General features: G+C 38.9%; 1 protein-coding gene across 1 annotated transcript in view; it reads right to left on the reverse strand.

Annotated features, from left to right (window-relative positions):
* Positions 1-16,223, reverse strand: part of LOC130293786 (epithelial membrane protein 1-like) — a 31,370-nt gene extending 15,147 nt beyond the window's left edge. Inside the window, exon 1 of the mRNA XM_056542885.1 lies at positions 16,194-16,223. Coding sequence (XP_056398860.1) covers positions 16,194-16,204 — 11 coding nt within the window. The 5' untranslated portion in view covers positions 16,205-16,223. The remainder of the gene's footprint in view (positions 1-16,193) is intronic.
* Between the last annotated feature and the right edge of the window lie 8,101 nt (positions 16,224-24,324).

The raw sequence follows: 24,324 nt of genomic DNA on the forward strand, positions 1-24,324 counted from the left end.
TGTCTGCTGAGCTGGTGTATCTAAGTATATAATGTGTGATACTGTCTACTGAGCTGGTGTATCTAAGCTTATGTGTAATGCTGTCTGCTGGTGTATCTAAGTATATAATGTGTGATACTGTCTACTGAGCTGGTGTATCTAAGTATATAATATGTGATACTGTCTGCTGAGCTGGTGTATCTAAGCTTATGTGTAATGCTGTCTGCTGAGCTGGTGTATCTAAGTATATAATGTGTGATACTGTCTACTGAGCTGGTGTATCTAAGCTTATGTGTAATGCTGTCTGCTGGTGTATCTAAGTATATAATGTGTGATACTGTCTACTGAGCTGGTGTATCTAAGTATATAATATGTGATACTGTCTGCTGAGCTGGTGTATCTAAGCTTATGTGTAATGCTGTCTGCTGAGCTGGTGTATCTAAGTATATAATGTGTGATACTGTCTACTGAGCTGGTGTATCTAAGCTTATGTGTAATGCTGTCTGCTGGTGTATCTAAGTATATAATGTGTGATACTGTCTACTGAGCTGGTGTATCTAAGTATATAATATGTGATACTGTCTGCTGAGCTGGTGTATCTAAGCTTATGTGTAATGCTGTCTGCTGAGCTGGTGTATCTAAGCTTATGTGTAATGCTGTCTGCTGAGCTGGTGTATCTAAGTATATAATGTGTGATACTGTCTACTGAGCTGGTGTATCTAAGCTTATGTGTAATGCTGTCTGCTGGTGTATCTAAGTATATAATGTGTGATACTGTCTACTGAGCTGGTGTATCTAAGTATATAATATGTGATACTGTCTGCTGAGCTGGTGTATCTAAGCTTATGTGTAATGCTGTCTGCTGAGCTGGTGTATCTAAGCTTATGTGTAATGCTGTCTGCTGAGCTGGTGTATCTAAGTATATAATGTGTGATACTGTCTACTGAGCTGGTGTATCTAAGCTTATGTGTAATGCTGTCTGCTGGTGTATTTAAGTATATAATGTGTGATACTGTCTACTGAGCTGGTGTATCTAAGTATATAATATGTGATACTGTCTGCTGAGCTGGTGTATCTAAGCTTATGTGTAATGCTGTCTGCTGAGCTGGTGTATCTAAGTATATAATGTGTGATACTGTCTACTGAGCTGGTGTATCTAAGCTTATGTGTAATGCTGTCTGCTGGTGTATCTAAGTATATAATGTGTGATACTGTCTACTGAGCTGGTGTATCTAAGTATATAATATGTGATACTGTCTGCTGAGCTGGTGTATCTAAGCTTATGTGTAATGCTGTCTGCTGAGCTGGTGTATCTAAGTATATAATGTGTGATACTGTCTACTGAGCTGGTGTATCTAAGCTTATGTGTAATGCTGTCTGCTGGTGTATCTAAGTATATAATGTGTGATACTGTCTACTGAGCTGGTGTATCTAAGTATATAATATGTGATACTGTCTGCTGAGCTGGTGTATCTAAGCTTATGTGTAATGCTGTCTGCTGAGCTGGTGTATCTAAGTATATAATGTGTGATACTGTCTACTGAGCTGGTGTATCTAAGCTTATGTGTAATGCTGTCTGCTGGTGTATCTAAGTATATAATGTGTGATACTGTCTACTGAGCTGGTGTATCTAAGTATATAATATGTGATACTGTCTGCTGAGCTGGTGTATCTAAGCTTATGTGTAATGCTGTCTGCTGAGCTGGTGTATCTAAGCTTATGTGTAATGCTGTCTGCTGAGCTGGTGTATCTAAGTATATAATGTGTGATACTGTCTACTGAGCTGGTGTATCTAAGCTTATGTGTAATGCTGTCTGCTGGTGTATCTAAGTATATAATGTGTTATACTGTCTACTGAGCTGGTGTATCTAAGTATATAATGTGTGATACTGTCTACTGAGCTGGTGTATCTAAGCTTATGTGTAATGCTGTCTGCTGGTGTATCTAAGTATATAATGTGTGATACTGTCTGCTGAGCTGGTGTATCTAAGCTTATGTGTAATGCTGTCTGCTGGTGTATCTAAGTATATAATGTGTGATACTGTCTGCTGAGCTGGTGTATCTAAGTATATAATGTGTGATACTGTCTACTGAGCTGGTGTATCTAAGTATATAATGTGTGATACTGTCTACTGAGCTGGTGTATCTAAGTATATAACATGCGATACTGTCTGTTGCGCTGGTGTATCTAAGTATATAATGTGTGATACTGTCTACTGAGCTGGTGTATCTAAGTATATAATGTGTGATACTGTCTACTGAGCTGGTGTATCTAAGTATATAACATGCGATACTGTCTGTTGCGCTGGTGTATCTAAGTATATAATGTGTGATACTGTCTACTGAGCTGGTGTATCTAAGTATATAATGTGTGATACTGTCTACTGAGCTGGTGTATCTAAGCTTATGTGTAATGCTGTCTGCTGGTGTATCTAAGTATATAATGTGTGATACTGTCTACTGAGCTGGTGTATCTAAGCTTATGTGTAATGCTGTCTGCTGGTGTATCTAAGTATATAATGTGTGATACTGTCTGCTGAGCTGGTGTATCTAAGCTTATGTGTAATGCTGTCTGCTGGTGTATCTAAGTATATAATGTGTGATACTGTCTGCTGAGCTGGTGTATCTAAGCTTATGTGTAATGCTGTCTGCTGAGCTGGTGTATCTAAGTATATAATGTGTGATACTGTCTACTGAGCTGGTGTATCTAAGCTTATGTGTAATGCTGTCTGCTGGTGTATCTAAGTATATAATGTGTGATACTGTCTACTGAGCTGGTGTATCTAAGTATATAATGTGTGATACTGTCTACTGAGCTGGTGTATCTAAGCTTATGTGTAATGCTGTCTGCTGGTGTATCTAAGTATATAATGTGTGATACTGTCTGCTGAGCTGGTGTATCTAAGCTTATGTGTAATGCTGTCTGCTGGTGTATCTAAGTATATAATGTGTGATACTGTCTGCTGAGCTGGTGTATCTAAGTATATAATGTGTGATACTGTCTACTGAGCTGGTGTATCTAAGTATATAATGTGTGATACTGTCTACTGAGCTGGTGTATCTAAGTATATAACATGCGATACTGTCTGTTGCGCTGGTGTATCTAAGTATATAATGTGTGATACTGTCTACTGAGCTGGTGTATCTAAGTATATAACATGCGATACTGTCTGTTGCGCTGGTGTATCTAAGTATATAATGTGTGATACTATCTACTGAGCTGGTGTATCTAAGTATATAATGTGTGATACTGTCTACTGAGCTGGTGTATCTAAGTATATAATATGTGATACTGTCTGCTGAGCTGGTGTATCTAAGCTTATGTGTAATGCTGTCTGCTGAGCTGGTGTATCTAAGTATATAATGTGTGATACTGTCTACTGAGCTGGTGTATCTAAGCTTATGTGTATCTAAGTATATAATATGTGATACTGTCTGCTGAGCTGGTGTATCTAAGCTTATGTGTAATGCTGTCTGCTGAGCTGGTGTATCTAAGCTTATGTGTAATGCTGTCTGCTGAGCTGGTGTATCTAAGTATATAATGTGTGATACTGTCTACTGAGCTGGTGTATCTAAGCTTATGTGTAATGCTGTCTGCTGGTGTATCTAAGTATATAATGTGTGATACTGTCTACTGAGCTGGTGTATCTAAGTATATAATATGTGATACTGTCTGCTGAGCTGGTGTATCTAAGCTTATGTGTAATGCTGTCTGCTGAGCTGGTGTATCTAAGCTTATGTGTAATGCTGTCTGCTGAGCTGGTGTATCTAAGTATATAATGTGTGATACTGTCTACTGAGCTGGTGTATCTAAGCTTATGTGTAATGCTGTCTGCTGGTGTATCTAAGTATATAATGTGTGATACTGTCTACTGAGCTGGTGTATCTAAGTATATAATGTGTGATACTGTCTACTGAGCTGGTGTATCTAAGCTTATGTGTAATGCTGTCTGCTGGTGTATCTAAGTATATAATGTGTGATACTGTCTGCTGAGCTGGTGTATCTAAGTATATAACATGCGATACTGTCTGTTGCGCTGGTGTATCTAAGTATATAATGTGTGATACTGTCTACTGAGCTGGTGTATCTAAGTATATAATGTGTGATACTGTCTACTGAGCTGGTGTATCTAAGTATATAACATGCGATACTGTCTGTTGCGCTGGTGTATCTAAGTATATAATGTGTGATACTATCTACTGAGCTGGTGTATCTAAGTATATAACATGTGATACTGTCTGCTGAGCTGGTGTATCTAAGTATATAATGTGTGATACTGTCTACTGAGCTGGTGTATCTAAGCTTATGTGTAATGCTGTCTGCTGGTGTATCTGAGTATATAACATGCAATACTGTCTGTTGCGCTGGTGTATCTAAGTATATAACATGTGATACTGTCTGCTGAGCTGGTGTATCTATGTATATAACGTGTTATACTGTCTGCTGAGCTGGTGTATCTAAGTATATAACGTGTGATACTGTCTGCTGAGCTGTGTATCTAAGTATATAATGTGTGTCACTGTCTGCTAAGCTGATGTATCTAAGTATATAACATGTGATACTGTCTGCTGCGCTGGTGTATCTAAGTATATAATATGTGACACTGTCTGCTGCGCTGGTGTATCTAAGCTTATCATGTGTAATGCTGTCTGCTGAGCTGGTGTATCTAAGTATATAACGTGTGATACTGTCTGCTGAGCTGGTGTATCTAAGTATATAATGTGTGATACTGTCTGCTGAGCTGGTGTATCTAAGTATATAATGTGTGACACTGCTGAGCTGGTGTATCTAAGTATATAATGTGTGTCACTGTCTGCTAAGCTGATGTATCTAAGTATATAACATGCGATACTGTCTGCTGCGCTGGTGTATCTAAGTATATAATATGTGACACTGTCTGCTGCGCTGGTGTATCTAAGCTTATCATGTGTAATGCTGTCTGCTGAGCTGGTGTATCTAAGTATATGTGTGACACTGTCTGCTGAGCTGGTGTATCTAATCTTATCATGTGTGACACTGTCTGCTGAGCTGATGTATCTAATCTTATCATGTGTGACACTGTCTGCTGAGCTGGTGTATCTAATCTTATCATGTGTGACACTGTCTGCTGAGCTGATGTATCTAATCTTATCATGTGTGACACTGTCTGCTGAGCTGGTGTATCTAATCTTATCATGTGTGACACTGTCTGCTGAGCTGATGTATCTAATCTTATCATGTGTGACACTGTCTGCTCAGCTGGTGTATCTAAGTATATGTGTGACACTGTCTGCTGAGCTGATGTATCTAATCTTATCATGTGTGACACTGTCTGCTGAGCTGGTGTATCTAATCTTATCATGTGTGACACTGTCTGCTGAGCTGGTGTATCTAATCTTATCATGTGTGACACTGTCTGCTGAGCTGATGTATCTAATCTTATCATGTGTGACACTGTCTGCTGAGCTGGTGTATCTAATCTTATCATGTGTGACACTGTCTGCTGAGCTGATGTATCTAATCTTATCATGTGTGACACTGTCTGCTGAGCTGGTGTATCTAATCTTATCATGTGTGACACTGTCTGCTGAGCTGGTGTATCTAATCTTATCATGTGTGACACTGTCTGCTGAGCTGATGTATCTAATCTTATCATGTGTGACACTGTCTGCTGAGCTGGTGTATCTAATCTTATCATGTGTGACACTGTCTGCTGAGCTGGTGTATCTAATCTTATCATGTGTGACACTGTCTGCTGAGCTGGTGTATCTAATCTTATCATGTGTGACACTGTCTGCTGAGCTGATGTATCTAATCTTATCATGTGTGACACTGTCTGCTGAGCTGATGTATCTAATCTTATCATGTGTGACACTGTCTGCTGAGCTGGTGTATCTAATCTTATCATGTGTGACACTGTCTGCTGAGCTGGTGTATCTAATCTTATCATGTGTGATACTGTCTGCTGCGCTGGTGTATCTAATCTTATCATGTGTGACACTGTCTGCTGAGCTGGTGTATCTAATCTTATCATGTGTGACACTGTCTGCTGAGCTGATGTATCTAATCTTATCATGTGTGACACTGTCTGCTGAGCTGATGTATCTAATCTTATCATGTGTGACACTGTCTGCTGAGCTGGTGTATCTAATCTTATCATGTGTGACACTGTCTGCTGAGCTGGTGTATCTAATCTTATCATGTGTGATACTGTCTGCTGCGCTGGTGTATCTAAGCTTATCATGTGTAATGCTGTCTGCTGAGCTGGTGTATCTAAGTATATAACGTGTGATACTGTCTGCTGAGCTGATGTATCTAATCTTATCATGTGTGACACTGTCTGCTGAGCTGGTGTATCTAATCTTATCATGTGTGACACTGTCTGCTGAGCTGGTGTATCTAATCTTATCATGTGTGACACTGTCTGCTGAGCTGGTGTATCTAATCTTATCATGTGTGACACTGTCTCCTAAGCATATAAAGAGTGTAATTGTAATGATGAGGAGGGTGTGCCCCCTTCATGCCCCCTCCATGCAGAGCCGAGCCCCCTTCCAGCCTCCATTCTGGCCCCTTCCATCCCCCTTGGCACAAGTGGCGCAAATATTCAAAATTCGCACATTTTTGCACAGAAATGTACAACTTTTAAGGATTTGTGCTGCTTAGGAAATGTCATCCAATATGTATGATTGTTATTTAAGTAATTCCCCAAATATAGTGTCAGCTCACCAAAACTGTATTACACACATGCAATGTCCCCCACATTGTAGTAGAGACTGGTGAAGCTGGTGAGGAACCCTACAGAACCTCCACATTATAGTAGAGACTGGTGAAGCTAGTGAGGAACCCTACAGAACCTCCACATTATAGTAGAGACTGGTGAAGCTGGTGAGGAACCCTTCAGAACCTCCACATTATAGTAGAGACTGGTGAAGCTGGTGAGGAACCCTACAGAACCTCCACATTGTAGTAGAGACTGGTGAAGCTAGTGAGGAACCCTACAGAACCTCCACATTATAGTAGAGACTGGTGAAGCTGGTGAGGAACCCTACAGAACCTCCACATTGTAGTAGAGACTGGTGAAGCTAGTGAGGAACCCTACAGAACCTCCACATTATAGTAGAGACTGGTGAAGCTGGTGAGGAACCCTTCAGAACCTCCACATTGTAGTAGAGACTGGTGAAGCTAGTGAGGAACCCTACAGAACCTCCACATTATAGTAGAGACTGGTGAAGCTGGTGAGGAACCCTTCAGAACCTCCACATTATAGTAGAGACTGGTGAAGCTGGTGAGGAACCCTTCAGAACCTCCACATTGTAGTAGAGACTGGTGAAGCTAGTGAGGAACCCTTCAGAACCTCCACATTATAGTAGAGACTGGTGAAGCTAGTGAGGAACCCTACAGAACCTCCACATTATAGTAGAGACTGGTGAAGCTGGTGAGGAACCCTTCAGAACCTCCACATTATAGTAGAGACTGGTGAAGCTAGTGAGGCACCCTACAGAACCTACACATTATAGTAGAGACTGGTGAAGCTGGTGAAGAACCCTACAGAACCTTCACATTATACTAGAGACTGGTGAAGCTAGTGAGGCACCCTACAGAACCTCCACATTATAGTAGAGACTGGTGAAGCTAGTGAGGAACCCTACAGAACCTTCACATTATAGTAGAGACTGGTTAAGCTAGTAGAGAACCCCCAAATTATAGTACAGACTGTTAGTAATACTATTGTGGCAACTTAAAGAACCTCCACTTCATAGTAGAGACTGGTGAAGCTAGTGAGGTGCCTAACAGAACCTTCACATTATAGTAGAGACTGGTGAAGCTAGTGAGGAACCATACAGAACCTTCACATTATAGTAGAGACTGGTGAAGCTAGTGAGGCACCTTACAGAACCTCCACATTATAGTAGAGACTGGTAAAGCTAGTGAGGAACCCTACAGAACCTCCACATTACAGTAGAGACTGTTGAAGCTAGTGAGGAACCATACAGAACCTCTACATTATAGTAGAGACTGGTGAAGCTAGTGAGGCACCTTACAGAACCTCCACATTATAGTAGAGACTGGTGAAGCTGGTGAGGAACCCTTCAGAACCTCCACATTATAGTAGAGACTGGTGAAGCTAGTGAGGCACCCTACAGAACCTACACATTATAGTAGAGACTGGTGAAGCTGGTGAAGAACCCTACAGAACCTTCACATTATACTAGAGACTGGTGAAGCTAGTGAGGCACCCTACAGAACCTCCACATTATAGTAGAGACTGGTGAAGCTAGTGAGGAACCCTACAGAACCTTCACATTATAGTAGAGACTGGTTAAGCTAGTAGAGAACCCCCAAATTATAGTACAGACTGTTAGTAATACTATTGTGGCAACTTAAAGAACCTCCACTTCATAGTAGAGACTGGTGAAGCTAGTGAGGTGCCTAACAGAACCTTCACATTATAGTAGAGACTGGTGAAGCTAGTGAGGAACCATACAGAACCTTCACATTATAGTAGAGACTGGTGAAGCTAGTGAGGCACCTTACAGAACCTCCACATTATAGTAGAGACTGGTAAAGCTAGTGAGGAACCCTACAGAACCTCCACATTACAGTAGAGACTGTTGAAGCTAGTGAGGAACCATACAGAACCTCTACATTATAGTAGAGACTGGTGAAGCTAGTGAGGCACCTTACAGAACCTCCACATTATAGTAGAGACTGGTAAAGCTAGTGAGGAACCCTACAGAACCTCCACATTACAGTAGAGACTGTTGAAGCTAGTGAGGAACCATACAGAACCTCTACATTATAGTAGAGACTGGTGAAGGTACCTTACAGAACCTCCACATTATAGTAGAGACTGGTGAAGGTACCTTACAGAACTTCCACATTATAGTAGAGACTGGTGAAGCTATTGAGGTACCTTATAGAACCTTCACATTATAGTAGAGATTGGGGAAGCTAGTGAGGAATCCTACAGAACCTTCACATAATAGTAGAGACTGGTGAAGCTAGTGAGGAACCCTACAGAACCTACACATTATAGTAGAGACTGGTGAAGCTATTGAGACACCTTACAGAACCTTCACATTATAGTAGAGACTGGTGAAGCTAGTGAGGAATCCTATAGAACCTTCACATTATAGTAGAGACTGGTGAAGCTAGTGAGGAACCCTACAGAACCTTCACATTATAGTAGAGACTGGTGAAGCTAGTGAGGAATCCTATAGAACCTTCACATTATAGTAGAGACTGGTGAAGCTAGTGAGGAACCCTACAGAACCCTCACATTATAGTAGAGACTGGTGAAGTGAAGCTAGTGAGGACCCCTACAGAACCTTCACATTATAGTAGAGACTGGTGAAGCTAATGAGGCATCTTAAAGAAACCCCACATTATTGTACAGACTGGTGAAGGCACCTTACAGAACCTCCACCTTATAGTAGAGACTGCTGAAGCTAGTGAGGAACCCTACAGAACCTCCACTTTATAGTAGAGACTGGTGAAGCTAGTGAGGAACCCTACAGAACCTCCACATTACAGTAGAGACTGGTAAAGCTAGTGAGGAACCCTACAGAACCTCCACATTACAGTAGAGAGTGGTGAAGCTGGTAAGGAACCCTACAGAACCTCCACATTACAGTAGAGACTGGTAAAGCTAGTGAGGAACCCTACAGAACCTCCACATTACAGTAGAGACTGGTAAAGCTAGTGAGGAACCCTACAGAACCTCCACTTTATAGTAGAGACTGGTGAAGCTAGTGAGGAACCCTACAGAACCTCCACATTACAGTAGAGACTGGTAAAGCTAGTGAGGAACCCTACAGAACCTCCACATTATAGTAGAGACTGGTGAAGCTGGTGAGGAACCCTACAGAACCTCCACATTACAGTAGAGACTGGTAAAGCTAGTGAGGAACCCTACAGAACCTCCACATTACAGTAGAGACTGGTGAAGCTGGTGAGGAACCCTACAGAACCTCCACATTATAGTAGAGACTGGTGAAGCTGGTGAGGAACCCTACAGAACCTCCACATTACAGTAGAGACTGGTGAAGCTGGTGAGGAACCCTACAGAACCTCCACATTACAGTAGAGACTGGTGAAGCTAGTGAGGAACCCTACAGAACCTCCACATTATAGTAGAGACTGGTGAAGCTAGTGAGGCACCTTACAGAACCTCCACATTATAGTAGAGACTGGTAAAGCTAGTGAGGAACCCTACAGAACCTCCACATTGTAGTAGAGACTGGTGAAGCTAGTGAGGAACCCTTCAGAACCTCCACATTATAGTAGAGACTGGTGAAGCTAGTGAGGAACCCTACAGAACCTCCACATTATAGTAGAGACTGGTGAAGCTGGTGAGGAACCCTTCAGAACCTCCACATTATAGTAGAGACTGGTGAAGCTAGTGAGGCACCCTACAGAACCTCCACATTATAGTAGAGACTGGTGAAGCTGGTGAAGAACCCTACAGAACCTTCACATTATACTAGAGACTGGTGAAGCTAGTGAGGCACCCTACAGAACCTCCACATTATAGTAGAGACTGGTGAAGCTAGTGAGGAACCCTACAGAACCTTCACATTATAGTAGAGACTGGTTAAGCTAGTAGAGAACCCCCAAATTATAGTACAGACTGTTAGTAATACTATTGTGGCAACTTAAAGAACCTCCACTTCATAGTAGAGACTGGTGAAGCTAGTGAGGTGCCTAACAGAACCTTCACATTATAGTAGAGACTGGTGAAGCTAGTGAGGAACCATACAGAACCTTCACATTATAGTAGAGACTGGTGAAGCTAGTGAGGCACCTTACAGAACCTCTACATTATAGTAGAGACTGGTGAAGCTAGTGAGGCACCTTACAGAACCTCCACATTATAGTAGAGAGTGGTAAAGCTAGTGAGGAACCCTACAGAACCTCCACATTACAGTAGAGACTGTTGAAGCTAGTGAGGAACCATACAGAACCTCTACATTATAGTAGAGACTGGTGAAGCTAGTGAGGCACCTTACAGAACCTCCACATTATAGTAGAGACTGGTAAAGCTAGTGAGGAACCCTACAGAACCTCCACATTACAGTAGAGCCTGTTGAAGCTAGTGAGGAACCATACAGAACCTCTACATTATAGTAGAGACTGGTGAAGGTACCTTACAGAACCTCCACATTATAGTAGAGACTGGTGAAGGTACCTTACAGAACTTCCACATTATAGTAGAGACTGGTGAAGCTATTGAGGTACCTTATAGAACCTTCACATTATAGTAGAGATTGGGGAAGCTAGTGAGGAATCCTACAGAACCTTCACATAATAGTAGAGACTGGTGAAGCTAGTGAGGAACCCTACAGAACCTACACATTATAGTAGAGACTGGTGAAGCTATTGAGACACCTTACAGAACCTTCACATTATAGTAGAGACTGGTGAAGCTAGTGAGGAATCCTATAGAACCTTCACATTATAGTAGAGACTGGTGAAGCTAGTGAGGAACCCTACAGAACCTTCACATTATAGTAGAGACTGGTGAAGCTAGTGAGGAATCCTATAGAACCTTCACATTATAGTAGAGACTGGTGAAGCTAGTGAGGAACCCTACAGAACCCTCACATTATAGTAGAGACTGGTGAAGTGAAGCTAGTGAGGACCCCTACAGAACCTTCACATTATAGTAGAGACTGGTGAAGCTAATGAGGCATCTTAAAGAAACCCCACATTATTGTACAGACTGGTGAAGGCACCTTACAGAACCTCCACCTTATAGTAGAGACTGCTGAAGCTAGTGAGGAACCCTACAGAACCTCCACTTTATAGTAGAGACTGGTGAAGCTAGTGAGGAACCCTACAGAACCTCCACATTACAGTAGAGACTGGTAAAGCTAGTGAGGAACCCTACAGAACCTCCACATTACAGTAGAGAGTGGTGAAGCTGGTAAGGAACCCTACAGAACCTCCACATTACAGTAGAGACTGGTAAAGCTAGTGAGGAACCCTACAGAACCTCCACATTACAGTAGAGACTGGTAAAGCTAGTGAGGAACCCTACAGAACCTCCACTTTATAGTAGAGACTGGTGAAGCTAGTGAGGAACCCTACAGAACCTCCACATTACAGTAGAGACTGGTAAAGCTAGTGAGGAACCCTACAGAACCTCCACATTATAGTAGAGACTGGTGAAGCTGGTGAGGAACCCTACAGAACCTCCACATTACAGTAGAGACTGGTAAAGCTAGTGAGGAACCCTACAGAACCTCCACATTACAGTAGAGACTGGTGAAGCTGGTGAGGAACCCTACAGAACCTCCACATTATAGTAGAGACTGGTGAAGCTGGTGAGGAACCCTACAGAACCTCCACATTACAGTAGAGACTGGTGAAGCTGGTGAGGAACCCTACAGAACCTCCACATTACAGTAGAGACTGGTGAAGCTAGTGAGGAACCCTACAGAACCTCCACATTATAGTAGAGACTGGTGAAGCTAGTGAGGCACCTTACAGAACCTCCACATTATAGTAGAGACTGGTAAAGCTAGTGAGGAACCCTACAGAACCTCCACATTGTAGTAGAGACTGGTGAAGCTAGTGAGGAACCCTTCAGAACCTCCACATTATAGTAGAGACTGGTGAAGCTAGTGAGGAACCCTACAGAACCTCCACATTATAGTAGAGACTGGTGAAGCTGGTGAGGAACCCTTCAGAACCTCCACATTATAGTAGAGACTGGTGAAGCTAGTGAGGCACCCTACAGAACCTCCACATTATAGTAGAGACTGGTGAAGCTGGTGAAGAACCCTACAGAACCTTCACATTATACTAGAGACTGGTGAAGCTAGTGAGGCACCCTACAGAACCTCCACATTATAGTAGAGACTGGTGAAGCTAGTGAGGAACCCTACAGAACCTTCACATTATAGTAGAGACTGGTTAAGCTAGTAGAGAACCCCCAAATTATAGTACAGACTGTTAGTAATACTATTGTGGCAACTTAAAGAACCTCCACTTCATAGTAGAGACTGGTGAAGCTAGTGAGGTGCCTAACAGAACCTTCACATTATAGTAGAGACTGGTGAAGCTAGTGAGGAACCATACAGAACCTTCACATTATAGTAGAGACTGGTGAAGCTAGTGAGGCACCTTACAGAACCTCTACATTATAGTAGAGACTGGTGAAGCTAGTGAGGCACCTTACAGAACCTCCACATTATAGTAGAGAGTGGTAAAGCTAGTGAGGAACCCTACAGAACCTCCACATTACAGTAGAGACTGTTGAAGCTAGTGAGGAACCATACAGAACCTCTACATTATAGTAGAGACTGGTGAAGCTAGTGAGGCACCTTACAGAACCTCCACATTATAGTAGAGACTGGTAAAGCTAGTGAGGAACCCTACAGAACCTCCACATTACAGTAGAGCCTGTTGAAGCTAGTGAGGAACCATACAGAACCTCTACATTATAGTAGAGACTGGTGAAGGTACCTTACAGAACCTCCACATTATAGTAGAGACTGGTGAAGGTACCTTACAGAACTTCCACATTATAGTAGAGACTGGTGAAGCTATTGAGGTACCTTATAGAACCTTCACATTATAGTAGAGATTGGGGAAGCTAGTGAGGAATCCTACAGAACCTTCACATAATAGTAGAGACTGGTGAAGCTAGTGAGGAACCCTACAGAACCTACACATTATAGTAGAGACTGGTGAAGCTATTGAGACACCTTACAGAACCTTCACATTATAGTAGAGACTGGTGAAGCTAGTGAGGAATCCTATAGAACCTTCACATTATAGTAGAGACTGGTGAAGCTAGTGAGGAACCCTACAGAACCTTCACATTATAGTAGAGACTGGTGAAGCTAGTGAGGAATCCTATAGAACCTTCACATTATAGTAGAGACTGGTGAAGCTAGTGAGGAACCCTACAGAACCCTCACATTATAGTAGAGACTGGTGAAGCTAATGAGGCATCTTAAAGAAACCCCACATTATTGTACAGACTGGTGAAGGCACCTTACAGAACCTCCACCTTATAGTAGAGACTGCTGAAGCTAGTGAGGAACCCTACAGAACCTCCACTTTATAGTAGAGACTGGTGAAGCTAGTGAGGAACCCTACAGAACCTCCACATTACAGTAGAGACTGGTAAAGCTAGTGAGGAACCCTACAGAACCTCCACATTACAGTAGAGAGTGGTGAAGCTGGTAAGGAACCCTACAGAACCTCCACATTACAGTAGAGACTGGTAAAGCTAGTGAGGAACCCTACAGAACCTCCACATTACAGTAGAGACTGGTAAAGCTAGTGAGGAACCCTACAGAACCTCCACTTTATAGTAGAGACTGGTGAAGCTAGTGAGGAACCCTACAGAACCTCCACATTACAGTAGAGACTGGTAAAGCTAGTGAGGAACCCTACAGAACCTCCACATTACAGTAGAGACTGGTAAAGCTAGTGAGGAACCCTACAGAACCTCCACTTTATAGTAGAGACTGGTGAAGCTAGTGAGGAACCCTACAGAACCTCCACATTACAGTAGAGACTGGTAAAGCTAGTGAGGAACCCTACAGAACCTCCACATTATAGTAGAGACTGGTGAAGCTGGTGAGGAACCCTACAGAACCTCCACATTACAGTAGAGACTGGTAAAGCTAGTGAGGAACCCTACAGAACCTCCACATTACAGTAGAGACTGGTGAAGCTGGTGAGGAACCCTACAGAACCTCCACATTATAGTAGAGACTGGTGAAGCTGGTGAGGAACCCTACAGAACCTCCACATTACAGTAGAGACTGGTGAAGCTGGTGAGGAACCCTACAGAACCTCCACATTACAGTAGAGACTGGTGAAGCTGGTGAGGAACCCTACAGAACCTCCACATTACAGTAGAGACTGGTGAAGCTGGTGAGGAACCCTACAGAACCTCCACATTACAGTAGAGACTGGTGAAGCTATTGAGACATATTGCACACTGTTTGCCAGCGCTGGATAGTGAATTATCAAAGGCATCTTTTTTTATGATGACAGCGAAGACATTCATATCCTCCCCTATAAAAGTTTTTTGTTTATATTTTTGAAAAAGAAATAAATAGCAAAAACATGATGTGAATGCTGCCTTAGGGGCCCTGACCTGAAAAAATCCCTGGCTCGTCATTGGGGCCCTCATGACTATGGAGCTCTATACTAGGCTTGTCATTGGGGCCCTAATAACTATGGAGCTCTATACTAGGCTTGTCATTGGGGCCCTAAGAACTATTGTCATTGGGGCCCTAAGAACTATAGAGCTCTATACTAGGCTTGTCATTGGGGCCCTCAGAACTATGGAGCTCTATACTAGGCTTGTCATTGGGGCCCTAATAACTATGGAGCTCTATACTAGGCTCGTCATTGGGGCCCTCATGACTATGGAGCTCTATATTAGGCTTGTTATCAGGGCCCCCATGACTATGGAGCTCTATACTAGGCTCGTCCTCAGGGCCCTCATGACTATGGAGCTCTATACTAGGCTCGTCATCGGGGCCCTCATGACTATGGAGCTCTATACTAGGCTCGTCCTCAGGGCCCTCATGACTATGGAGCTCTATACTAGGCTTGTCATTGGGGCCCTCATGACTATGGAGCTCTATACTAGGCTTGTCATTGGGGCCCTCATAACTATGGAGCTCTATCCTAGGCTTGTCATTGGGGCCCTAATAACTATGGAACTCTATACTAGGCTCGTCATTGGGGCCCTCATGACTATGGAGCTCTATACTAGGCTTGTCCTCAGGGCCCTCATGACTATGGAGCTCTATACTAGGCTCGTCCTCAGGGCCCTCATGACTATGGAGCTCTATACTAGGCTCGTCATCGGGGCCCTCATGACTATGGAGCTCTATACTAGGCTCGTCATCGGGGCCCTCATGACTATGGAGCTCTATACTAGGCTCGTTATCAGGGCCCCCATGACTAAGGAGCTCTGTACTAGGCTCGTCCTCAGGGTCCTCACGACTATAGGGCCCTACTAGGCTTGTTATCAGGGCCCCCATGACTATGGAGCTCTGTACTAGGCTCGTCCTCAGGGTCCTCACGACTATAGGGCCCTACTAGGCTTGTTATCAGGGCCCCCATGACTATGGAGCTCTGTACTAGGCTCGTCCTCAGGGTCCTCACGACTATAGGGCCCTACTAGGCTTGTTATCAGGGCCCCCATGACTAGGCTCTTTCTATGAAAGTTAAGAACACCCTGTAACAGACACGGTACCTTGGAGGCATCTTGATGTCTTCTCCGGCCCCAGTCTCTGAAATTAAGAAAGTCTAGAAAATGTTTATATTTCCATCCCCTTCCCAGGATGTTTGTGTAATAGTTTCACCATAGAGGAGCGTAGTGTCGTAAGTGGTAGACGTGTCGGTGCGCACTGTACTGTGGCGGTAATACACCTACTTCCCCTCTTCTCTAGTAGTTGTAGGGATTTACCAGTTGTACGAGAACATGTTACATTGTATCAGTTGTATGGAGATGGTGAAATCTTGGTGTAATATTGTGACTGGAAGTATTGTTAAGGCTCCATATAGTAATAATATTGTATGGTCCATATGGTTGTATTCAGTTACTGTAAGGCAGTGTTATTAAGTCACTACATAATGGTATTCAGTGACTGTATGAGGGTATTATTCAGGTATTGTATGGTGGTATTATCCAGGGATGGGATGGCTGCATTATTTTTGTATGGTTGTATTATTCAGACAATGTAATGGTGGGTATTGCTCAGTTACTGTATGGTAGCATTATTTATTGTCTGTATAATGGGTATTGCTCAGTTACTGTATGGTAGCATTATTTATTGTCTGTATAATGGGTATTGCTCAGTTACTGTATGGTACTATTATTTATTCACTGTATAATGGGTATTGCTCAGTTACTATATGGTACTATTATTTATTCACTGTATAATGGGTATTACTCAGTTATTGTATGGTACTATTATTTATTCACTGTATAATGGGTATTGCTCAGTTACTATATGGTACTATTATTTATTCACTGTATAATGGGTATTGCTCAGTTACTATATGGTACTATTATTTATTCACTGTATAATGGGTATTACTCAGTTATTGTATGGTACTATTATTTATTCACTGTATAATGGGTATTGCTCAGTTACTATATGGTACTATTATTTATTCACTGTATAATGGGTATTACTCAGTTATTGTATGGTACTATTATTTATTCACTGTATAATGGGTATTACTCAGTTATTGTATGGTACTATTATTTATTCACTGTATAATGGGTATTGATCAGTTATTGTATGGTACTATTATTTATTCACTGTATAATGGGTATTGATCAGTTATTGTATGGTAATATTATTTATTCACTGTATAATGGGTATTGATCAGTTATTGTATGGTAAAATTATTTATTCACTGTATAATGGGTATTGCTCAGTTATTGTATGGTACTATTATTTATTCACTGTATAATGGGTATTGATCAGTTATTGTATGGTACTATTATTTATTCACTGTATAATGGGTATTGATCAGTTATTGTATGGTAATATTATTTATTCACTGTATAATGGGTATTGATCAGTTATTGTATGGTAATATTATTTATTCACTGTATAATGGGTATTGCTCAGTTGTTGTTAGGTCCCATTTAATAATTTCTTTAAAAAATCTCTTTAAAAAAATTTAACATCTCATAATTACATTTGGGAGTCTGGATGTATATATGTATTTTATTATTTAGGTGCTGTATAGATACATTATTTACTGTATGGAGGTATTATTTAGGTGCTGTATAGATACATTATTTACTGTATGGAGGTATTATTTAGGTGCTGTATAGATACATTATTTACTGTATGGAGGTATTATTTAGGTGCTGTATAGATACATTATTTATTGTATTCTGGTATTATTTAGGTGCTGTATAGTTACATTATTTACTGTATGGAGGTATTATTTAGGTGCTGTATAGTTACATTATTTACTGTATGGAGGTATTATTTAGGTGCTGTATAGATACATTATTTATTGTATTCTGGTATTATTTAGGTGCTGTATAGTTACATTATTTACTGTATGGAGGTATTATTTAGGTGCTGTATAGATACATTATTTACTGTATGGAGGTATTATTTAGGTGCTGTATAGTTACATTATTTACTGTATGGAGGTATTATTTAGGTGCTGTATAGATACATTATTTACTGTATGGAGGTATTATTTAGGTGCTGTATAGATACATTATTTACTGTATGGAGGTATTATTTAGGTGCTGTATAGATACATTATTTACTGTATGGAGGTATTATTTAGGTGCTGTATAGTTACATTATTTACTGTATGGAGGTATTATTTAGGTGCTGTATAGATACATTATTTACTGTATGGAGGTATTATTTAGGTGCTGTATAGATACATTATTTACTGTATGGAGGTATTATTTAGGTGCTGTATAGATACATTATTTATTGTATGGAGGTATTATTTAGGTGCTGTATAGTTACATTATTTACTGTATGGAGGTATTATTTAGGTGCTGTATAGATACATTATTTATTGTATGGAGGTATTATTTAGGTGCTGTATAGATACATTATTTATTGTATGGAGGTATTATTTAGGTGCTGTATAGATACATTATTTACTGTATGGAGGTATTATTTAGGTGCTGTATAGTTACATTATTTACTGTATGGAGGCATTATTTAGGTGCTGTATAGATACATTATTTACTGTATGGAGGTATTATTTAGGTGCTGTATAGATACATTATTTACTGTATGGAGGTATTATTTAGGTGCTGTATAGATACATTATTTACTGTATGGAGGTATTATTTAGGTGCTGTATAGATACATTATTTACTGTATGGAGGTATTATTTAGGTGCTGTATAGATACATTATTTACTGTATGGAGGTATTATTTAGGTGCTGTATAGATACATTATTTATTGTATGGAGGTATTATTTAGGTGCTGTATAGTTACATTATTTACTGTATGGAGGTATTATTTAGGTGCTGTATAGATACATTATTTACTGTATGGAGGTATTATTTAGGTGCTGTATAGATACATTATTTATTGTATGGAGGTATTATTTAGGTGCTGTATAGTTACATTATTTACTGTATGGAGGTATTATTTAGGTGCTGTATAGATACATTATTTACTGTATGGAGGTATTATTTAGGTGCTGTATAGTTACATTATTTACTGTATGGAGGTATTATTTAGGTGCTGTATAGATACATTATTTACTGTATGGAGGTATTATTTAGGTGCTGTATAGATACATTATTTACTGTATGGAGGTATTATTTAGGTGCTGTATAGATACATTATTTACTGTATGGAGGTATTATTTAGGTGCTGTATAGATACATTATTTACTGTATGGAGGTATTATTTTGTTACCACATAGTAGTATAGTTTAGCCCCTGTATTGTGATAATATTTAGTAATGCTATATAGTTGTTTACATTACTGATTACTAGTGAATAATATTTTTAAAGCAGATCAGTTCATGAAGATCAACGCTCTGTGATATTTTTTCTGTATAGTTTATTGCTCATTTTCTGCTTTATTAAAATTGGACAATTATAATTGTGATCACCCAAATTGTCCAAATAACTGACAAGTATGAATGGGCATTTAAAGGAGTTTCCTGGCAAATCTGACAATGGGCATAAAGAGATGGCACTTAATGGAGTATTGATCAATATCCACGCCCCGGTATGGTGGTGTGTCAGTATATACTGAACTATATGTGTCCTGTGTATATAATGTGTGTCAGTATATACTGAACTATATGTGTCCTGTGTATATAATGTGTCAGTATATACTGAACTATATGTGTCCTGTGTATATAATGTGTGTCAGTATATACTGAACTATATGTGTCCTGTGTATATAATGTGTCAGTATATACTGAACTATATGTGTCCTGTGTATATAATGTGTGTCAGTATATACTGAACTATATGTGTCCTGTGTATATAATGTGTGTCAGTATATACTGAACTATATGTGTCCTGTGTATATAATGTGTAAGTATATACTGAACTATATGTGTCCTGTGTATATAATGTGTGTCAGTATATACTGAACTATATGTGTCCTGTGTATATAATGTGTCAGTATATACTGAACTATATGTGTCCTGTGTATATAATGTGTAAGTATATACTGAACTATATGTGTCCTGTGTATATAATGTGTGTCAGTATATACTGAACTATATGTGTCCTGTGTATATAATGTGTGTTAGTATATACTGAACTATATGTGTCCTGTGTATATAATGTGTCAGTATATACTGAACTATATGTGTCCTGTGTATATAATGTGTGTCAGTATATAGTGAACTATATGTGTCCTGTGTATATAATGTGTGTCAGTATATAGTGAACTATATGTGTCCTGTGTATATAATGTGTGTGTCAGTATATACTGAACTATATGTGTCCTGTGTATATAATGTGTGTCAGTATATACTGAACTATATGTGTCCTGTGTATATAATGTGTGTCAATATATAGTGAACTATATGTGTCCTGTGTATATAATGTGTGTGTCAGTATATACTGAACTATATGTGTCCTGTGTATATAATGTGTGTCAGTATATACTGAACTATATGTGTCCTGTGTATATAATGTGTGTCAGTATATACTGAACTATATGTGTCCTGTGTATATAATGTGTGTCAGTATATACTGAACTATATGTGTCCTGTGTATATAATGTGTGTGTCAGTATATACTGAACTATATGTGTCCTGTGTATATAATGTGTGTCAGTATATACTGAACTATATGTGTCCTGTGTATATAATGTGTGTCAGTATATAGTGAACTATATGTGTCCTGTGTATATAATGTGTGTCAGTATATAGTGAACTATATGTGTCCTGTGTATATAATGTGTCAGTATATACTGAACTATATGTGTCCTGTGTATATAATGTGTGTCAGTATATACTGAACTATATGTGTCCTGTGTATATAATGTGTGTCAGTATATACTGAACTATATGTGTCCTGTGTATATAATGTGTGTCAGTATATACTGAACTATATGTGTCCTGTGTATATAATGTGTCAGTATATACTGAACTATATGTGTCCTGTGTATATAATGTGTGTCAGTATATACTGAACTATATGTGTCCTGTGTATATAATGTGTCAGTATATACTGAACTATATGTGTCCTGTGTATATAATGTGTGTCAGTATATACTGAACTATATGTGTCCTGTGTATATAATGTGTGTCAGTATATAGTGAACTATATGTGTCCTGTGTATATAATGTGTGTGTCAGTATATACTGAACTATATGTGTCCTGTGTATATAATGTGTAAGTATATACTGAACTATATGTGTCCTGTGTATATAATGTGTGTCAGTATATACTGAACTATATGTGTCCTGTGTATATAATGTGTGTCAGTATATAGTGAACTATATGTGTCCTGTGTATATAATATGTGTGTCAGTATATACTGAACTATATGTGTCCTGTGTATATAATGTGTAAGTATATACTGAACTATATGTGTCCTGTGTATATAATGTGTGTCAGTATATACTGAACTATATGTGTCCTGTGTATATAATGTGTAAGTATATACTGAACTATATGTGTCCTGTGTATATAATGTGTGTCAGTATATACTGAACTATATGTGTCCTGTGTATATAATGTGTGTTAGTATATACTGAACTATATGTGTCCTGTGTATATAATGTGTCAGTATATACTGAACTATATGTGTCCTGTGTATATAATGTGTGTCAGTATATAGTGAACTATATGTGTCCTGTGTATATAATGTGTGTCAGTATATAGTGAACTATATGTGTCCTGTGTATATAATGTGTGTCAGTATATACTGAACTATATGTGTCCTGTGTATATAATGTGTGTCAGTATATAGTGAACTATATGTGTCCTGTGTATATAATGTGTGTCAGTATATACTGAACTATATGTGTCCTGTGTATATAATGTGTGTGTCAGTATATACTGAACTATATGTGTCCTGTGTATATAATGTGTGTCAGTATATAGTGAACTATATGTGTCCTGTGTATATAATGTGTGTCAGTATATACTGAACTATATGTGTCCTGTGTATATAATGTGTGTCAGTATATACTGAACTATATGTGTCCTGTGTATATAATGTGTGTCAGTATATACTGAACTATATGTGTCCTGTGTATATAATGTGTCAGTATATACTGAACTATATGTGTCCTGTGTATATAATGTGTGTCAGTATATACTGAACTATATGTGTCCTGTGTATATAATGTGTGTCAGTATATAGTGAACTATATGTGTCCTGTGTATATAATGTGTGTCAGTATATACTGAACTATATGTGTCCTGTGTATATAATGTGTGTCAGTATATACTGAACTATATGTGTCCTGTGTATATAATGTGTGTCAGTATATACTGAACTATATGTGTCCTGTGTATATAATGTGTGTCAGTATATACTGAACTATATGTGTCCTGTGTATATAATGTGTGTCAGTATATACTGAACTATATGTGTCCTGTGTATATAATGTGTGTCAGTATATACTGAACTATATGTGTCCTGTGTATATAATGTGTGTCAGTATATACTGAACTATATGTGTCCTGTGTATATAATGTGTGTCAGTATATACTGAATTATATGTGTCCTGTGTATATAATGTGTGTCAGTATATACTGAACTATATGTGTCCTGTGTATATAATGTGTGTCAGTATATACTGAACTATATGTGTCCTTTGTACGTGGATTGTGAAGTCTTCAGAGTCCAGGAAATTACACATCTCACTTCTTGGTTTTGCTCAAACTTCCCATTACACAATGTTTGTCCCTTACAATCCGCCTCGTACCTCCGGCTTTTCCTGACCAGTTTCTATTACATAAGAGGACGGGAAAGATTTCAGCAGCTAAAACTTGTGTAATAAGGAAGATAAACGATACAAGATAGATAGATAGATAGATAGATAGATAGATAGATAGATAGATAGATAGATATGAGATAGATAGATAAGAGATAGATAGATAAGAGATAGATAGATATGAGATAGATAGATATGAGATAGATAGATAGATAGATATGAGAGATAGATAGATAGATAGATATATATGAGATAGATAGATATGAGATAGATAGATAGATAGATATGAGATAGATAGATATGAGATAGATAGATATGAGATAGATAGATATGAGATAGATAGATAGATATGAGATAGATATGAGATAGATAGATAAGAGATAGATAGATAAGAGATAGATAGATATGAGATAGATAGATAGATAAGAGATAGATAGATAGATAAGAGATAGATAGATATGAGATAGATAGATATGAGATAGATATGAGAGAGATAGATATGAGATAGATAGATAAGAGATAGATAGATAAGAGATAGATAGATAAGAGATAGATAGATAAGAGATAGATAGATAAGAGATAGATAGATAAGAGATAGATAGATATGAGATAGATAGATAAGAGATAGATATGAGATAGATAGATAAGAGATAGATAGATTTGAGATAGATAGATAGATAAGAGATAGATAGATATGAGATAGATAGATAGATATGAGATAGATAGATATGAGATAGAGAGATAGATAGATATGAGAGAGATAGATATGAGATAGATAGATAAGAGATAGATAGATAAGAGATAGATAGATAGATAAGAGATAGATAGATAAGAGATAGATAGATATGAGAGAGATAGATAGATATGAGATAGATAGATATGAGATAGATAGATATGAGATAGATAGATAAGAGATAGATAGATAAGAGATAGATAGATAAGAGATAGATAGATAAGAGATAGATAGATATGAGAGAGATAGATAGATATGAGAGAGATAGATAGATAGATAGATAGATATGAGATAGATAGATAGAGATAGATATGAGATAGATAGATAAGAGATAGATAGATATGAGAGAGATAGATAGATAGATAGATATGAGGGATAGAGAGAGATATCAAACAAATCTCTATCTATCTCATATATACATTCATGGTCGTAAATGTTGGCATTCCTGAAATTTTTTCTACAAAATAAAGTATTGAACTAAACCAAAAAAAGGGAGGAAAAAAAGCAAATTGGACATAATGTCACCAAACTCCAAAAATGGTCTGGACAGAATTATTGGCACCCTTTCAAAATTGTGGATAAATAAGATTGTTTCCAGCATGTGATGCTCCTTTATACTCACCTGGGGCAAGTAACAGGTGTGGGCAATATAAAAATCCCACCTGAAAGCAGATAAAAAGGAGAGAAGTTCACTTAGTCTTTGCATTGTGTGTCTGTGTGTGC

Source organism: Hyla sarda, chromosome 10 (assembly GCF_029499605.1).
Source record: "Hyla sarda isolate aHylSar1 chromosome 10, aHylSar1.hap1, whole genome shotgun sequence".
NCBI lineage: Eukaryota > Metazoa > Chordata > Amphibia > Anura > Hylidae > Hyla > Hyla sarda.